Here is a 19,216-nt window from a genome sequence, read left to right as displayed (position 1 = left end):
AGTGCAATAATAAGTGCACTTGTAATTGGGGCGTCTTGTCATTCTAATCTAGCTGCTCTGAAACACAAGCTACATCCATGTCAAAACATGGCCCTTCTAACTGTTAAGATGCAGATTGACTTAGAACATGACCCTGCACAGCCTAAATACACACAGCCTTTGCATTTGGGAGAGGAAACCCCGTGTCTTGGTCATTAAGAGCATGCGCTGAATAAACACCTGTGGCAATTATGTATTTTCAATTCAGATTATTCACTATTGTATATTTCCACATCATTGAGGTGCATCCTATCAGTTTGATGTGGATTTTTCTGTTCGTTAATAATTATTCATATTTTCTTGTCCATTCAATTGTGAATATGGAATTACTTGAACAAAGCATAATTCTATTTTTTACAGTGTGCAGGCTTGTCTTATCAGTGCGTGCATGCTAGTTCATAAAGTAAGCAGCCGCGATTTAAGTTTAGTTTCAGCAAGAATGATGCAGAACCATTGTAGGTACATTTAGAAATGCTTAAACAAGAAACATTTGCAAACAGGAATTTGAAAACCACCATTCAAAAACATTCACGTTATCAAAAATTGTACTTGGATACGATGTTGTAATTTACATGCTAAAGGCTAAATCTGAGGCAATTTTTTTTTAGCATTTTTAGCCAAATATAAATCTATTCTAATGCTGTGTTGTGTCGAAAGGATTACAGTGGTGCTTGAAAGTTTGTGAACCCTTTAGAATTTTCTATATTTCTGCATAAATATGACCTAAAACAACATCAGATTTTCACACAAGTCCTAAAAGTAGATAAAGAGAACCCAGTTAAACAAATGAGACAAAAATATTATACTTGCTCATTTATTTATTGAGGAAAATGATCCAATATTACATATCTGTGAGTGGCAAAAGTATGTGAACCTTTGCTTTCAGTATCTGGTGTGACCCCCTTGTGCAGCAATAACTGCAACTAAATGTTTCCAGCAACTGTTGATCAGTCCTGCACACCGGCTTGGAGGAATTTTAGCCCATTCCTCCGTACAGAACAGCTTCAACTCTGGGATGTTGGTGGGTTTCCTCACATGAACTGCTCGCTTCAGGTCCTTCCACAACATTTCCATTGGATTAAGGTCAGGACTTTGACTTGGCCATTCCAAAACACTAACTTTTTATTCTTCTTTAACCATTCCTTGGTAGAACGACTTGTGTGCTTAGGGTCATTGTCTTGCTGCATGACCCACCTTCTCTTGAGATTCAGTTCATGGACAGATGTCCTGACATTTTCCTTTAGAATTTGCTGGTATAATTCAGAATTCATTGTTTTATCAATGATGGCAAGCTGTCCTGGCCCAGATGCAGCAAAACAGGCCCAAACCATGATACTACCACCACCATGTTTCACAGATGGGATAAGGTTCTTATGCTGGAATGCAGTGTTTTCCTTTCTCCAAATATAATGCTTCTCATTTAAACCAAAAAGTTCTATTTTGGTTTCATCCGTCCACAAAACATTTTTCCAATAGCCTTCTGGCTTGTCCACGTGATCTTTAGCAAACTGCAGACAAGCAGCAATGTTCTTTTTGGAGAGCAGTGGCTTTATCCTTGCAACCCTGCCATGCACACCATTGTTGTTCAGTGTTCTCCTGATGGTGGACTCATGAACATTGACATTAGCCAATGTGAGAGAGGCCTTCAGTTGCTTAGAAGTTACCCTGGGGTCCTTTGTGACCTTGCCGACTATTACATGCCTTGCTCTTGGAGTGATCTTTGTTGGTCGATCAGTCCTGAGGAGGGTAACAGTGGTCTTGAATTTCCTCCATTTGTACACAATCTGTCTGACTGTGGATTGGTGGAGTCCAAACTCTTTAGAGATGGTTTTGTAACCTTTTCCAGCCTGATGAGCATCAACAACACTTTTTCTGAGGTCCTCAGAAATCTCCTTTGTTCGTGCCATGATACACTTCCACAAACATGTGTTGTGAAGATCAGACTTTGATAGATCCCTATTCTTTAAATAAAACGAGGTGCCCACTCTCACCTGATTGTCATCCCATTGATTGAAAACACCTGACTCTAATTTCACCTTCAAATTAACTGCTAATCCTAGAGGTTCACATACTTTTGCCACTCACAGATATGTAATATTGGATCATTTTCCTCAATAAATAAATGAGCAAGTATAATATTTTTGTCTCATTTGTTTAACTGGGTTCTCTTTATCTACTTTTAGGACTTGTGTGAAAATCTGATGATGTTTTAGGCCATGTTTATGCAGAAATATAGAAAATTCTAAAGGGTTCACAAACTTTCAAGCACCACTGTATATTCTTATGCATTTATTTAGTATACAGGCTTCTCTAACATCTCTAACTCAGGATGTGTTACCATCCATGTATTTTGTTGCTCATTCTAGCTCTATATTACAGCCCACAATGACGATTTATGTCTCCCACCTTCCCTAAGCTATTACTTTTGTTCGCTTCAGCTTCATTGCTTTTTAGCTGTACATCAAAATGAGACATATTATTCATCATTGTGTAGTGGGTTTGACATTTGTATGTTGCTTGGTTGAGTACAGAAATGTGTTCTCATTGTTTATTGGTATTCCTTCAAAAAGAGCCTTTGGTGTCTTGTTTGCTTACCATAGTGTATGAAAAAGCAAAAATATGTTGACCCAGAAATGGCCTGGAGGCTCATCAGTGCCTCAGTAGACCAATTGTGATTTTAAAAAAAAAAGGCAGATGATGACAATTTGTATCTGACTTCTTAGCTGCTGTGTGTCTCAGTGATGGTTTGTTTATTTAACACGCCTGTCTTCGAGTACGAGTTATTCCCTTGAACGTCTTTGTGAGTTTTACAGCCAAGCAAATGTCAAAGGACACCTGTTGATGTTACTTGCTTGTGTATGCACTGTGGAGAAACCGCACTGAGAATAGTATGACTCCAGCCTGCGTGTGATATGCTAGATGTATTTTGTGACAGATTACAACATTTTAAATTGTAACTATACTTGCACACCAGAAGTGTTCGTTAAAGGAAATAAAGACATGTCTATTAGAAATGTGTTTATTCAGGTAAATCCAATAGATGACTTGCAACCACGTGATCAAAATGTGCTGCGTCATAAGCGTCCATCATGATGGTGGATATGCAAAGCAACTAGTATGGCAGCCGCTGAAAGCGTGTCTATAAACAATGCTGAATTTTCTCAGTATTACCACGATTTGAACACTCGAGCCAAGATTCGATACAAAGAGAAGATAGAAGATAGATATGTGTGGTTTTGACCCATGTTATTTCAAAAAGTCAGACTTTTCTGAAGATAAGATGCTTCTATCGACCATGAGTACCCAGATATCATGTTCTATCTGGTTTGGCTGCCGAAGAATCAAGTCCGACCTTGGACGAAACAAGGTCGCGGGCAAGTTGGAGCCTATCCCAGCTGACTATGGGCGAGAGGCAGGGTACACCCTGGACAAGTCGCCAGATCATCGCAGGGCTGGCACACAGAGACAAACAACCATTCCCACTCACACCTACAGTCAATTTAGAGCCACCAATTAGCCTAACCTGCATGTCTTTGGATTGTGGGGGAAACCGGAGCACCCGGAGGAAACCCACGCAGACACGTGGAGAACTTGCAAACTCTACACAGAAAGGCCCCCGTCAGCCACTGGGCTCGAACCCAGAACCTTCTTGCTGCGAGGCAACAGCACGAACCACTACACCACCATATGCCGCCGCACAATATTGAATGGGAGGTAAAAAAAAAAATTAATTGACATCTCCACTGATGGAAAGTAAGCAAGAAAAGAGCAGGTCATGAAATGCAACCCAGCAGTTATAAGATCTCATCTCATTATCTCTAGCCGTTTTATCCTGTTCTACAGGGTCGCAGGCGAGCTGGAGCCTATCCCAGCTGACTATGGGCGAAAGGCGGGGTATACCCTGGACAAGTCGCCAGGTCATCACAGGGCTGACACATAGACACAGACAACCATTCACATCTATGGTCAATTTAGAGTCACCACTTAACCTAACCTGCATGTCTTTGGACTGTGGGGGAAACCGGAGCACCCGGAGGAAACCCACGCGGACAACATGCAAACTCCACACAGAAAGGCCCTCGCCGGCCACGGGGCTCGAACCCGGACCTTCTTGCTGTGAGGCGATAGCGCTAACCACTACACCACCGTGCCGCCCCAGTTATAAGATTTTTTTTTTTTCAAATTTGCAAAAGATCCAGAAGCTTGATTAAACACGTACAGTGTTTCTCATTTTTGACTAACCTCTCTGCAGTGACCGATCATTTCCTCAAAGTCATGCTATGCAGGACAGTTAAACGCAGTGACATAATGCATTATAATGGGCAGTGGTGCCTGACTGCTGCTGACTCGCTGGCTGGCTGAGCTAATGGGATCGATAGCTGCGAGGTTGGAGCTGCATGCACTAAAAACACACTGTCCACATCCTGAAACATCAATATTACATGACTGGGAGTGGTTTGCTTACTTCTCTCTCGACTGTTTTGAATGTCACTTTGCATGGGCTGTTTTAGGAACCTGATTAGCAGGTAATGATAAGCGATAATGATGTTCATGTATAGCGTTTGTGGGTGTCTGTTTGACTTAGAAAGAGACGTGGTAGAAAGATGTCTCATTCAGGGTCTCTAATGCACATTTGCATATAAACAAGTGGATACAACCCTTCTGACACTTCCTCAGATATTAATATCACGCCATCTGGTGAGAAGATGGGATATCACAGAGTACTTCATCCAAAGCATGGCATTGCCACGGTAATATTAATGAATTGACTTCTGGTTGGGCGGCACGGTGGTGTAGTGGTTAGTGCTGTCGCCTCACAGCAAGAAGGTCCGGGTTCGAGCCCCGTGGCCGGTGAGGTCCTTTCTGTGCGGAGTTTGCATGCTGTCTGCGTGGGTTTCCTCCGGGTGCTCCGGTTTCCCCCACAGTCCAAAGACATGCAGGTTAGGTTAACTGGTGACTCTAAATTGACCGTGAATGGTTGTCTGTGTCTATGTGTCAGCCCTGTGATGACCTGGCGACTTGTCCAGGGTGTACCCCGCCTTTTGCCCGTAGTCAGCTGGGATGGGCTCTGGCTTGCCTGCGACCCTGTAGAACAGGATAAAGCGGCTAGAGATAATGAATTGAGATGACTTCTGGTTTTTTAGGTTTCTTCGAATGAAGGATATGTGAAATGATGTGTTTGTAATAATTGCAATGTGTCAGATTGTGTGTGGTGCTGTATGTCCTTCAGAAATGATCATTAATGTGGATTATGGTCTCTTCCATCTTTGCAGGGTTCAACAGAAATGAGGAGATGAAGGCCATCGAAGTGCTGCCTATTCTGAAAGAGAAAGTGGCGTTTTTATCAGGTGAGTTAACGCACAGCATGCATCACTCTTCTCACAAGTGGAACAGCAGTGCAAGTTTGAATTCCGACAAAGCCACAGCTGTCTGTGAGCAAAATCTGAAAGCTAAGGGAGCAAAATTGGCTGTGCTGTCTGTCCTTTCAATTGTAGTGACACGAGACAGTCATGGGCTTCTGTGAGCTCACGTACGTAGAAGAGGGCAGCTAGCACTTTCCTCTAAGTGTGTGATGCTGCAGCTTGAAACGTTTTATAGAAGAAGTCTTTATTTGTCACATGCACACTCAAGCGCAGTGAAATTCGTCCTCTGCATTTCAGCCATCTGAAGCAATGAACACACACAAGTGAGCAATGAGCACACACACATACCCAGAGCAGTGGATAGCTATACTACAGTGTCTGGGGAGCAGTTTGGGGTTAGTTGTGGGTGGTAAAAGAGAGCAACTGGACTTGCTTGAAGATTCTTGAAGACATTTCACCTCTCATTCGAAAAGCTTCTTCAGTTCTGTCTGACTAATAGGGAGTATCAGGTATTTATCCTCTCATGGATGAAAAGCAATCCTAAGGTGTCGTTGAGTCATCCTGCTGGTGTGGGTCACTGGGGGCTGGGTGTGAACGCCCTAGAGAGTTGTTGGGGTGATCAATGGATTGTTGGTTCTCTCTGTCCTCCTGTGAGTCACTGAAAACAGCTGGGTTTTGGTGTGCATTCAGTTGTCTGGGAAGTGTGCCAAGGACAGCATTGTAGGTGGCTGATAAATGATGTCTTAGACCAGCACCTTTGTTCAGTGATGGCCGTTCCAGGTTGACAAAAATGGCTTCTTTAACTCCTCGCTCATACCAACGATCCTCTCTGGCTAAAATGTGTACGTTGCAATCCTGAAATGAGTGTCCTTTGTTGTTAAGATGAAGATAGACAGCAGAGTCCTGGCCTGAGGAACTGTCTCTCCGTGTTGAGCCATGCGCCTGTGAAGTGGTTGTTTTGTTTCCACAATATACGAGTCCGTGCATTCCTCACTGCACTGAATGGCATACACTACATTGCCCTGTTAGTGTCTGACTATTCTGTCCTTAGGGTGGACCAGTTTCTGCTTCAGGGTGTTACTGGGTCTGAAATGTACCGGAATGTTGTGTTTGTAGAAGATCCTCCTGAGTTTCTCAGATAGACCAGAAATGTAGGGAATGACCATGTTCTTGCGTTTGTTCCTGTTATCCTCCTTGTACGTTATGTTCCTTTTTCTGCTCTTGAAGAAAGCCCAGTTGGGATACCCGCAGTTCTGAAGTGCTTTCTTGATGCGATTTTGCTCCTTCTCTTTTCCCTCTACCATTGTAGGAATGTTCTGAGCCCTGTGTTGCAAGGTCCTAATAACCCCCAATTTGTGTTCCAGTGGATGGTGTGAGTCGAAGAGTAGGTACTGGTCTGTGTGTGTGGGTTTCCGGTAGACCTCGATGCTAAGGCTTCTGTCTTGTCTAATGTGTACATCACAATTCAAGAAGGCTAGATTATTCCCGCTGACGTCATCCTGAGTGAAACTGATGTTGATAATAAACACCGGAAGTAAACAACAACCCAAGCTGGGCGGCACGGTGGTGTAGTGGTTAGCACGGTTGCCTCACAGCAAGAAGGTTCCGGGTTTGAACCCAGCGGCTGGCGAGGGCCTTTCTGTGTGGAGTTTGCATGTTCTCCCCGTGTCTGCATGGGTTTCCTCTGGGTGCTCCGGTTTCCCCCACAATCCAAAGACATGCAGTTAGGTTAACATGGGGCGGCCTTGGGCTGAGGTGCCCTTGAGCAAGGTACCTGACCCCTGACTGCTCCCTGGGTGCTCTGGTGTGGCTGCCCACTGCTCTGAGTGTGTTCACTGCTTCAGATGGGTTAAATGCAGAGGATGACTTTCACTGTGCTTGAAGTGTGCATGTGACAAATAAAGGTTTCTTCTTCTTCTTGATATCCACTGCATTGATGTGCTTAGAGAAGGCTTCCACCTCATGGGTTTTGATTTTAACCCAGGTGTCATCCACATGTCTGAACCAGTGGCTGGGAGCAACCCCTGAAAAAGTGGTCAAAGCTTTATGTTCCACTTCCTCCATGTATAGATTGGCCACAATAGGGGACACCAGTGAGCCCATGGCGCATCCATGCTTCTGTCTGTAGAAACTTTCATTAAACTGGAAATAGGTGGTGGTCAGGCAGAGGTCAAGCAGGGTGCAAATCTGGTCCATGGTGAGGTTCGTTCTATCCAGTAAGGTGCTGTCTTGAAGGAGTCATTTTCTAACAGTTTTGACTGCTTCTGTGGTGGGAATGCAGGTGAATAGAGAAGTGACATCGTAGGAAACCATGGTTTCATCTGAGTCTAGTTTGAGGTCTGCAACTTTAGGAGCAAAATCTTGGGAGTTTTTGACGTGATGTGGCGTGTTTCCAACAAGAGGAGCCAGGATGGTGGCTAGGTGTTTGGCAATGTTATAGGTGACAGAGAACCTTCTTGCTCTGAGGCAACAGTGCTAACCACTACACCACCATGCCACCTGGCAACTATTGTAAAACAACTGGCCAAAACTGACTTTTATTAATTAAAGAACCAAAAAGTTGTTTTTAAAAACTATTTATACACTAGAGGTCAAAGTTTTATTTTGACAGTTCAAATAGGACATCTAATTGGTTTACATCAGTGGAAATTCGAAAAATAATCCATTAGAGATAGGCTTATTTCAGCTTTAATTCACTATATCAGAATTCCATTGGGTCAAACGTTTACATACACCATGTTGACTTTCTCTTTTAAACAACCTGAAAGATTCCAGAAATTTATCTTATGGCTTTTAGAAGCTTCTGATTGGCCAATTCTCATAATTAGGGTTAAAGTGAGACGGCCTTTTGATTTCATAAAATCGTTGAAATTTAGTTCCCTCTTAAAATTTTTTCATTGTGATATGTGTATTTCTGTGATATCTCACAAAATGTCAGGCCATTTTGTGGCTGGGAAGTTATTTAATTTGAAGGGATTCCCTCGCAAATAATGTGCATGAAATCGCTCACTTCGTGCAGTCAAACAGACAGAGGAAGTCCGTGTATGCATGCACAGGTTTACCTTTGACCGTGCACTGACAGTTACATCATTCTGTCGCTAAACGAACAGCTGATCACATCGAGGTGCTCACTGACCGCTGATATTTACTGTATTAGTTTGGTCCTGCGTTTCCTTTCCTTTGTATATAACAATGTCTTTTCTTCTCGCTTTCTGTTACTGTAGTCGGTCTTTCACATTTCATTCACACACTCATGCCCTCTATTTTTCTCTCCTGTTTCAAATTTGTATCCCACAATGCCTTGCGCGAACAGGGAAAGCCCACCACATGATGCATGACGTAGTAACTTGAATTGCGTCATAGTGAAGCAGGCAAAAGTAGCAGAGAATTTAAGGCCATGTGGCCCTAAATTCATTAATTGTTCTGTTAAAAAAAAAACGAATAAAATTGGAAGTCTCTGACTCGAATTCAGTAGCTTTCGGTCCACTAAACAAAAATAGTTGGGTGTTGGGAAAAATTCTTTTTATGACCTGCACTTGAAAAATCTGAAAGGCAGTCTAGCTTTAATTGGGAGTGTACCTGTGGCTGTATTTTACCATGGGAAAATACAAGCAACCTGAAAAGTTCTAAACCTTTTCTAAAAGATAACAGCAAAAGAACTCATGAAGATGGTGTAGGCATCATGCAACAAAATATACACATTCACTAATAAAATACTGTACTGCCATAACCTGAACGGCAACAAAGAAGCCCCTACTCCAAGATTGGCTTAAAAAGCCATACTGAGGTTTGCAGGTGATCAGTAGCTTTTCTGAGGAGTGTTCTCTGAACATGATCAGTGCTTTGTATGGAGGACAAATGCTAAGCCTTTAAATCCAAAGAACACCATCCCAACTGTGAAGCATGGGGATGGCAGCATCATGTTGTGGGCTGTACTGCTGGAAAAGGAATTTCAGAAAATAGATGGCATGATGAGGAAGGAAGATTATTTTGGAAATACTGAAGCAGAACCTCAAGACATCAGCAGTACAGCCCACAACATGATGCTGCCATCCCCATGTTTCACAGTGCATGGGGATGGCTCAGTTGCAACCAACTGAGCCTTCTTGCTGGAAGGCTCAGTTGGTTGCAACTGAGCCTTCCAGCAAGACAGTGATTTTTAGTGTTGTAACACAAAGGCTTACAGACAACAGTGTTGAAAGTATTAGAATGACCATCACAGAGCCCTGCCCTGAATCCCATTGAACATTTGTGGACTGAACTGAAAAAAAAAAAATGTTTCTGAGCATGGAGACTCACAAACCTAAGCGGAGTTAAAAATTCTCACAACATATTGTGAGAAGCTAGTGGAAATATACCCCAAGTATTTGATTCATGTTAAGCCAATGAAAAGGCAATGCCACCAGATACTAACAAAATATATGTAAACTTTTGAGCCATTGAATATCTGAAATAAATCTGTCTCTTTGGTATTATTTTAAAATTAACATTCCATCCATTATCTGTAACCACTTATCCTGCGCAAGGTCGCGGGCAAGTTGGAGCCTATCCCAGCTGACTATGGGCGAGAGGCAGGGTACACCCGGACAAGTCGCCAGATCATTGCAGGGCTAACACATAGAAACAAACAGCCATTCACACCTACGGTCAATTTAGAGCCACCAATTAGCCTAACCTGCATGTCTTTGGATTGTGAGGGAAACTGGAGCACTTAAGAGGAAACCCATGCAGACACGTGGAGAACATGCAAACTCTGCACAGAAAGGCCCCCGTCAGCTACTGGGCTCGAACCCAGAACCTTCTTGCTGTGAGGCGACAGTGCTAACCACTACATCACCATGCCACCTAGTTTGAAATTACCGCTTATGGAAATATCAAAATATTTCTCATTGATGTAAAACAGGAAAGGTATGCTAACATGAAGTGTGTGATGTGAAAAATTGAATTTGAATATACAGCACCTTCCACGATTATTGGCACCTGGTCAGAAAGGCAGGTGACAGACGGCTGTAAAAACAGAAAGGAGTTTATAAGGCAAACTGGCAGACAAATCCAAATTGTTAAGCAAAAGGCAGAGTCAAAAACAGGCAATGGTCAGGCGAGGCACATATTGGAAATCAGAGGCAGGATCAAAAATGCAAAATCCAAAGTACAAAACAAGGTCAAACAAGTGTTGCCAGGCAAAACAACCCTCGCCCTGTAGCACTTGTGATGAATATGAAGGAAGATATCGCAAAAAACAATTTTGACCTTTTTTGTGACCTTGACCTTGATTTTGACCTTGTGTGTGAACATACTCGGCCAGTAAACATGATTCTGATTCTCATTCACACACCGTACTGCTCTCAGCCAATCAGAACACACCGTACTGCTCTCAGCCAGTCAGAACACATCTGAAAGAATATGAAGGAAGATATTGGGAAAAAATTATTTTGACCTTTTTGGTGACCTTGACCGGAACACCCTCAAAATGTTGGAGGTTCTATTTGAGACCAATGCCCATCTATCCTGAAAGCTTCATCAAGATTGGTCCAGCTGTTTTTCCGTAATATCATTAACAACAAAACAAAGAAACAAACACAAAGAAACCCCACCGAAAACAATACCTTGCCCCCTGGTGGACTTCGTCCCAGGCGAGGTAACCAGTAAAGCAGCACGATAATCAAAAGGCTTGGTAAAGTCAGGCGCACGGAACTGAGTGTTTACTTTGCAAAGACTGAGTGCTGTGTGTGCAATTAGAAATCAGGAGACTGAGAGCAGTGAAGTCAAGTTAATTTTTATAGCGCTTTTAACAACAGACATTGTCGCAAAGCAGCTTTACAGAAAATTAAAGGCTTTAAACATGAGCTAATTTTATCTGTCCCCAATGAGCAAGCCTGTGGCAACGGTGGCAAGGAAAAACTCCCTCAGACAACACGAGGAAGAAACCTTGAGAGGAACCACACTCAAAAGGGAACCCATCCTCATTTGGGTGATAACAGATAGGGTGATTATAAATAACTCACTGCTATAACCGTGTCCTATATAGTCACAAAGTATAACTGTGAAACCAGGAAAATCATTATAGTTTTAACATGAAGTCTTTTGTTGAAGTTATCAACTGTTCATTGATGGAGACTTGAGTGCAAAACAGTTCATGACAACCAACTGCAGTCCTAAAGTTAGCAAGTCAGCTGTAGTCCTCAGGCATAACTGTATTACTGGAAGTGTCCAGAGCCAACTTCCAAGTGTGACTTTTGACTGTCCATGGACGATGTGATGAGACTCCAGCCAGACGTACGTGTAGGACATCAGGATGGATCAGGCGAGTCTGAGGAGCAGAAGAGGTCAGCATCTTACTGGTGTCTCAGAGAGGGACAGAGGGAAGTGCAGGATGAATGTTGTAGTCTGAGGTGGCTATATTTGAAGGCCACTGTGAATCCTGGGAAGTGAAGTCTTGATTGCAAAACCCCCTAGGAGCTCACTCTGGGAGCAGTGCTTTTTCTTGGATGGCCCCAGGGGCAAGGGCCTGGTTTATCAGGGTGCTCAGTGTAGAATTTTTTGCAAAGGAGTTGTCTAAGATGTCCTTGGCCAGGACCCAGCAGTGCTCCTTGGGGCCGTAGCCCTTCCATTTATTTTCCTTGCAGCGAGAGTTGAGAATGTCGTGGATGAGGTAAGCTGGTTGATTGTCAAGGGTGAGTGGTGCAGTAGGTGTAGTGGAGGGCACATGGGTGGCTAGAGGACCTGGAATAGCCGGTTTCATGACTTAGCACCGTATTTAGCCCTTACAAGGGGTGCCAATAATCGTGGCGGGCCCAGGGGTATGTCAACTTTTGGCTTCAGCTTGGGTTATAAGTATATTTAATGTTGTGGAACATCCGCAAAACAAGTTCCAGTTTTTACTTAAGTTATAGCACGTATAAACAGTTGTTCCCTCTTTTTCGCTCTCTTGAATTCGGTAATAAGACAAAAAGCACAAACTCTTCTTTCTTGTGTCTGAAAATTCAAAGTTACAGCTTCAGTTTTGACTATTACAAAACACTGGCAGTGGAGACGTCTTCCAAAAATATCAAATAAACTTCATCCATCTCTTCACAGAACACTTCACTACATCAGTGATTACACGCTTTTATTATTTCACTTATGGGGAGAGTTAAACTGAAATGGTCGTCAGTGTGTGATGTGTCGCGGTGTTGGTCTGCTCTGCAGGAGGTCGTGACAGACGAGGAGGCCCGGTTCTCACGTTCCCAGCCAGGACCAACCATGACAGAATAAGACAGGAGGATCTGCGACGCCTCATTGCCTACCTCGCAGGCATCCCCAGGTCAGGGTTTACCTCTATGTCCGTTTCTGTTATTTTCTTTCTCGAGTTCTGGATCTGTCATCATCCATCTGTCCACAAATGAGTGTTTCATAATTAAGGCACATTTGAACTGAAAACACTTCTCATTCATTTTTTTCTTCACATTTTAGCAGATGTCAGGGTTTTTTTTTTTTTTTGCAGATTTTACAGCTGTTTTTCTCCTCTCTCGGTATCTGTCTTCCTCCATCTCTTTTATTCACTTGTTTGTTTTCTTGAGCACTCTGTCACATTCTGTTTCTTTTTATGCTTCCTTCCTCTCTGTCTTTCCTTTGTTTCCCTCTTTCTCTTCACAATTTCACTTTCTTTCCCATTTCCCCCACTCACCTGTTTCTTTCCCCTTCTCTTTATCACTGTCTCTTTTTGTTTTGCTGTCATTCTGTCTCTCATTCAGTAGGGTGACCAGATGTTCCTGTTTTCCGGGGACAGCCTGTTTTTGGTGGAGGCTGGAGCTGTCCCTGGAAATATCCCCATTTTTAACCATGACTGACAGACCTGAAAAAAACAAACAAACCGAAACATCTACCAGATTTCAGCAGACGCCTTGCACATTGTTTTGTGAATCATTTTAAGACAGGCTCAGGCCGATACTGGAGATGTTCTAGAGCACCTCTGGCAATAGCCTTTCCAGTATTTTGATTGGTGGAGCTGAGGAACAACGTTTTAGCGGAGCGCTAGAATCTTTGCCTCAACTAAAGTCACTCATTCAGCTTTGACAGATTGCTTCATCCGTTCCTGGACAGGTGAACCATAGTCTTTTCTTGTAGGCCGAAGTGACACTGTTTGTCATCTGTTCTTAAGCCTTTAAATATGTCTCGTGTCGTCTTGTCTCGTCTTTTTCCGCTTTATCCGGGACCGGGTCGCGGAGGCAGCAGTCTAAGCATGGAAGCCCAAACTTCCCTCTCTCCAGACACCTCGGTCAGCTCCTTGGGAAGAACACCGAGGCGTTCCCAGGCCAGCCGAGAGACATAGTCCCTCCAGCGTGTCCTGGGTCTTCCCCGGGGCCTCCTCCCGGGGGGACATGCCTGGAACACCTCCCCAGGGAGGCGTCCAGGAGGCATCCGAAAAAGATGCCCGAGCCACCTCAGCTGGTTCCTCTCGATGTGGAGGAGCAGCGGCTCTACTCCGAGCTCCTCCCGAGTGACTGTGCTTCTCACCCTATCTCTAAGGGAGCGCCCAGCCACCCTGCGAAGGAAACTCATTTCGGCCTCTTGTATCCGCGATCTTGTTCTTTCGGTCATTACCCAAAGCTCATGACCATAAATATGTAAGCTACATTTTGCGATGTTGTATATGACACTGTATTGAGATGTAGCAGTTGACCTAACAAACCATAGCCTACTGCAGCTAATGCTAGCAGGAGAAAGCTCAGTGCAGCGCCAATCAGTCAGATGAAGTTGTTGCTAGATGCATCATTGCTGTAACAGAAATCCAGCTGAGGTAAAATTGTAACAGTTCAATGGCATAAGCAAACTTACACACAAATTGGTGTGTTATCCCACAGAGTATCTGGCTATGTAAAGCTGTAGGCTTATGGTAATGTTACCAAAGTGTCAGTAATTTGTATAATTTGTTGTGATGTGTAGCGGACTACTAATTTTGATTAAGGCTACTCATGTAGGCACGGTCGTCAATTCAGCTATGGCTACAATTTCGGTTATGGGAGATCGGGAATCATTTGTATCCTCAATAATAATAATAATAATAATAATAATAATAATAATAATAATGTTACCATACCTTGAAATTGCTTGGATTGAAGTAAACTGTTTATTGAAATAGTGTTGTGTGCTTTGTATATTTTTAAATACATTGTCCATTACTAGTGGCATATATGGTAATTAATTTAATATATTTACTTTCATGGGTCTAAAGCATCTATTTCAGCTAGCCTACAATTTAAGAGTCTATAAATCTAAACTATGGACCCATACCAGAGATTTTCACATTGTCTTCAATTAACGTGAACCTAAAGCAGTTGCAGAATCGGCCTACGGTGCCCTCAGTGAGGAAAATACCACTTTTTATGCAATGCCTGATCAAAATACATGAAAACCAGAAATGTTCCCCCTTTTTATTACAAAGATGAAAACATTACATGTTTTAATGATTTTTCACAGCCGAACTGAAAATGTCCCCAGTTTTCTTCTCAGAAATCTGGTCACCTTATCATTCATGCTCTCTTGGTTTCTTTCTTTCTTTTTGTGCTTGTCTCCTTTTGTCTTTCCCTCTGTTTGTCTCTGTCCAGCTCTCTCCATCTCTCTCTCTCTCTCTCTCTCTCTCTCTCTCTCTCTCTCCCCTCCCTCCCCTTGGGTGGTCAGTATGATTCAGTGGAGCACATGTGCTCTGTTCAGTTTAATCTAAGACTCGGATTGTATGGAAAGTGCAGCTGTGGATTTTAGCTCTGTTCCAAGTTTTTCTTCTCTGCTGTAACAGTGAGTATTACAGTTTGGTCGTACTATTCAGCACGCTCATCCAGATGTTTTCAAAAGTCTTATTTCTCCACAGCGAGGAGGTCAGCAGGCATGGATTCACTGTCATTGTGGACATGCGAGGCTCCAAATGGGACTCCATCAAGCCCCTGCTGAAGATCCTGCAGGAGTCTTTCCCATCCTGCATCCACGTCGCGCTCATCATCAAACCCGACAACTTCTGGCAGAAGCAGAGGACCAACTTCGGCAGCTCTAAGTTCGAGTTTGAGGTGAGGAGTTAAAATAATGACCTTACGGTACATTTATACATAAAGACTTTCAACAAAGCAGAAAGTTCATTGCATTTTGATTTCTGTGCTGAAGTCACTGTTTGTGCCAGTTTAATGTTGAAAACCTGAAAAAGGGAAAGTAAACACACAGATATTAGGTTGCAGGAACATTTTCTGTGCTCGCGTCAAACTAGAGCTGTTAAAATTAGAGCTGACCCATTTAAGTGAACAGACAAGATAAAACGGCTTCCCGGACAATCAGGTTACGCAACACAGCACAGCACAGCACAGAATTAAAACCATCACTCATCTGTCCAATTATGCATCTATTGTGGGCTAAAATCCCAAAACAATGCCCGGTAATCAGAATCTCATGCTTATATAAACCAGATTATGTTAGCAGTTTTATTAGGCATATCAGACCATGCTGTGAAAATGGTCCATGCAGATGCTCATCTAAGTTTCCAAATCTGTCGTTGCTTAACTCTTGAATATTTTCTATCGTGAATCATCTTCTTCTTCTTTTGGCTGCTCCCGATTAGGGGTCGCCACAGTGGATCTTTCGTCTTCATTGCTCCCTGTCTTCCGCATCTTTCTCTACCACACCTGCCACTTTCATGTCCTCTCTCACCACATCCATGTATCTCCTCTTTGGCCTTCCTTGTTTTCGTGTGCCTGGCAGCTCCGTCCTCAACATTCTCCTTCCAACATGCTCTGCATCTCTTCTCAGGATGTGCCCATACCATCTCAGTCTCATCTCTCTTAGCTTAATTCCCAAGCTCTCCACATGTGCTGTCCCCCTGATGTGCTCGTTCCTTATCCTGTCCAACCTTGTCACTCCCATCGCAAACCTTAACATCATCAACTCTGCCACTGTGAATACTATCATTAAAAAGCTTATTATCTCTGCTTTCCAAAGAAATGTATCTCGTTAAGATCTGTTCAGTACTTTGGGAGTAACGGCAGGTTGAAGTTGGTACAACAGAGTACACTCTCTGCTCGCGGGACGTCAGGAAACTGCCGGTGCTTTCTGAGTCACTGGAAAACAATCAGGCTCTCTCTCTTCTGATCGGTTTCCAACTGGATTACTCGTGAATATCAATCAGATAACTTTTATAGGGATGTTCTCTCGCTCTCACTGTTTCTGATGAAATATTCAGCAAAATTTTCCATCTGCTAGTTTTGATGTTCTGATTCACAGGAGACTCTGAAGTGAGTTTTCATAGCTTTACCTACTTTTTTTTTCAAATCAAACTGAATCATGTAAATAAATAACTATTTTAGAATATAAGTGGAGTTGTATTGATGAAAAATATTGAGATCTTAGTAGTCAGAATGATAGTTTAAAAACCGTAAGTCAGAAACGCGAGTGTCAATTTCAGTTCAATTAACTGGAATTGTTTATTGGATGTGGCTCACACAGTTTTTTTTTTGAGCTTCACCTTGAAATCTGTGAATATTAATCGAAATAATCTTTTATATTTGTTAATATAGACACTAGTAGACCCTACTTAGAAATACAAAGGCCTACAGAGCACAAAGAGGGTATTAGAAATAATCTTTTATTACTTTTTTATTGAGTGTACAGATTTAATGTGTTTACTGAATTAGCATAATTAATACTAATTTACATAATTTGTTTACAAAATTTTCAAACTTTCTATTCAGTACACTGTACAACCATCTATGTGCCTGCCAATTTCCATGTAAATATCTTGAAAAATAGAAAAGTTATTAAGAAAAAACATTTGATCTCATTCGTTAACGAGGCCCATTTTGGACCATGTGATCCTCAGACAGAATATTACAGCAGTTTTCTAAAAATTAAGCCAGTTTTCAATCTTTGATTTGTAATTTGTCAAGAACGGATAAACATATTTTAATTCTGTAAAAAGTCTGCTGTTCTGCATTCAATTCTGAATTCAACGAGAGCAGTTAAAAGCAATTTGGATTGAATTTGAATTTTCACCTGACGTGCCTACATTTAATGTTGTGGAACATCAGTAAGCCGAGCTAGTTCCTATTATCACTCATGTTGTAGTCTCTATAAACAGCAGTTTCCTCACATGATCTGTCACATGATGTCTGTATAAATCAACCTGTTCTGGAAGGACCCTGACTCTGCAACACTACTAAGCAAGCAACATGAAAACCAAAGAATGCTCCAAACAGGTCAGAGACAAAATTGTGGAGAAGTATAGATCAGGGTTGGATTATAAAAAATATCCCAAACTTTGAATATCCTACGGAGCACCGTTAAATCCATGATAGCAAAATGGAAAGAATATGGCACCACTACAAACCTGACAAGAGAAGGCTGCCCACCAAAACTCACAGACCGGGCAAGGAGGGCATTAATCAGAGATGCAACAAAGACACCAAAGATAACACTGAAGGAGCTGCAAAGATCCACAGCGGAGAAGGGAGTATCTGTCCATAGGACCACTTTAAGCCATACACTCCACAGAGCAGGGCTTTATGGACACTGGCCAGAAAAAGCCATTGCTTAAGAAAACACATTTGGAGTTTGCCCAACAGCATGTGGCAGACTCTCCAAACACATGGAAGAAGATTCTCTGGTCAGATGAGACTAAAATTGATCATTTTGGCCATCATGGAAAATGCCATGTGTGATGCAAACCCAACGCACTGAGAACACCAGTCCTACAGTGAAGCATGGTGGTGGCAGCATCATGCTATGGGGATGTTTTTCATCTGCAGGGACAGAAAAGCTGGTCAGGACTGAAGGAAAGATGGATGGCACTAAATACAGGGCAATTCTAGAAGAAAACCCATTTGAGTCAGCCAGAGGTTTGAGGCTGGGACGAAGGTTCACGTTCCAGCAGGACAATGACCCGAAACATACTGCTAAAGCTACACTGGAGTGGTTTAAAGGGAAACATTTAAATGTCTTGGAATGGCCTAATCAAAGCCCAGACCTCAAGCCAACTGAGAATCTGTGGGAGAACTTGAAGATTGCTGTACACCAACGCAACCCATCTAACTGGAAGGAGTTAGATCAGTTTTGCCTTGAAGAATGGGCAAAAATCCCAGTGGCTAGATGTGCTAAGCTAATAGAGACATACCCCAAGAGATTTGCAGCTATAATCACAGCAAAAGGTTCAACAAAGCACTTACTTTTTTTTGGGGGGGGGGGTTGCATACCTATGCACACTCCAGATTTCTGTTTTTTCATCTTAATTATTGTTTATGTTGCAATAAAACAACAATTTTCACCTTTAAAGTGGTAGGCATGTTGTGTAAATCAAATGGTGCGGACCCGCCCAAAATCAATTTTAATCCCAGCTTGTCATGCAACAAAACAGGACAAACATCAAGGGGGATGAATACTTTTGCAAGTTACTGTAGCTGAGCTTGAGGAACTGCCAGCGCAAGAATTCACACAACCTGCTGACAGTACATCTGGTGTTTTTCAGTGGTTCTTTTTTTTAATTTCCTGTTTAGGCCACACCTATTTCAGTTCTAAATCTGAAGAAAGATTTGAATCACTAAATAGTTTCAGTTGGTGTTGTTGTGTTACACACTGAATATCCAAATACAATACATGTTTTGAGTATTGCACAGTTATTTCAACTGCAAAGGTTGAAAGGTTAAAGGCTCATTTCTCTTGGGGCTGAGGGTTGATTCACATGTGTTTGATGTTGTTCCTAACCACATGAAATCTCTGGAATGTTCACTGATTCGTCTTAAGTAAAGCGTGGGGTATAAATGATCTAACAGGAAGCACTTTCCTGTTGCACACAAGCCTTAATA

General features: G+C 42.5%; 1 protein-coding gene across 5 annotated transcripts in view; it reads left to right on the top strand.

Annotated features, from left to right (window-relative positions):
- LOC132886516 (triple functional domain protein-like) overlaps positions 1-19,216 on the top strand; it is a 340,453-nt gene that overhangs the window by 104,528 nt on the left and 216,709 nt on the right. For 4 of the 5 annotated variants that reach the window (XR_009654705.1, XM_060921223.1, XM_060921226.1 and 1 more), the window contains exons 2-4: positions 5,313-5,387; positions 12,591-12,705; positions 15,250-15,442. Coding sequence is in view for 4 of the 5 variants with exons in the window: in XM_060921223.1 (XP_060777206.1) it covers positions 5,313-5,387; positions 12,591-12,705; positions 15,250-15,442 (383 nt within the window). In the remaining variant the exon portion in view is untranslated. Of the gene's footprint in view, positions 1-5,312; positions 5,388-12,590; positions 12,706-15,109; positions 15,177-15,249; positions 15,443-19,216 lie in introns of those variants that run through there. The other variant, XM_060921224.1, reaches the window with a different exon arrangement.

Source organism: Neoarius graeffei, chromosome 5 (genome assembly GCF_027579695.1).
Source record: "Neoarius graeffei isolate fNeoGra1 chromosome 5, fNeoGra1.pri, whole genome shotgun sequence".
Taxonomy (NCBI): domain Eukaryota; kingdom Metazoa; phylum Chordata; class Actinopteri; order Siluriformes; family Ariidae; genus Neoarius; species Neoarius graeffei.
This window is presented reverse-complemented; position numbering and strand designations above follow the sequence as displayed.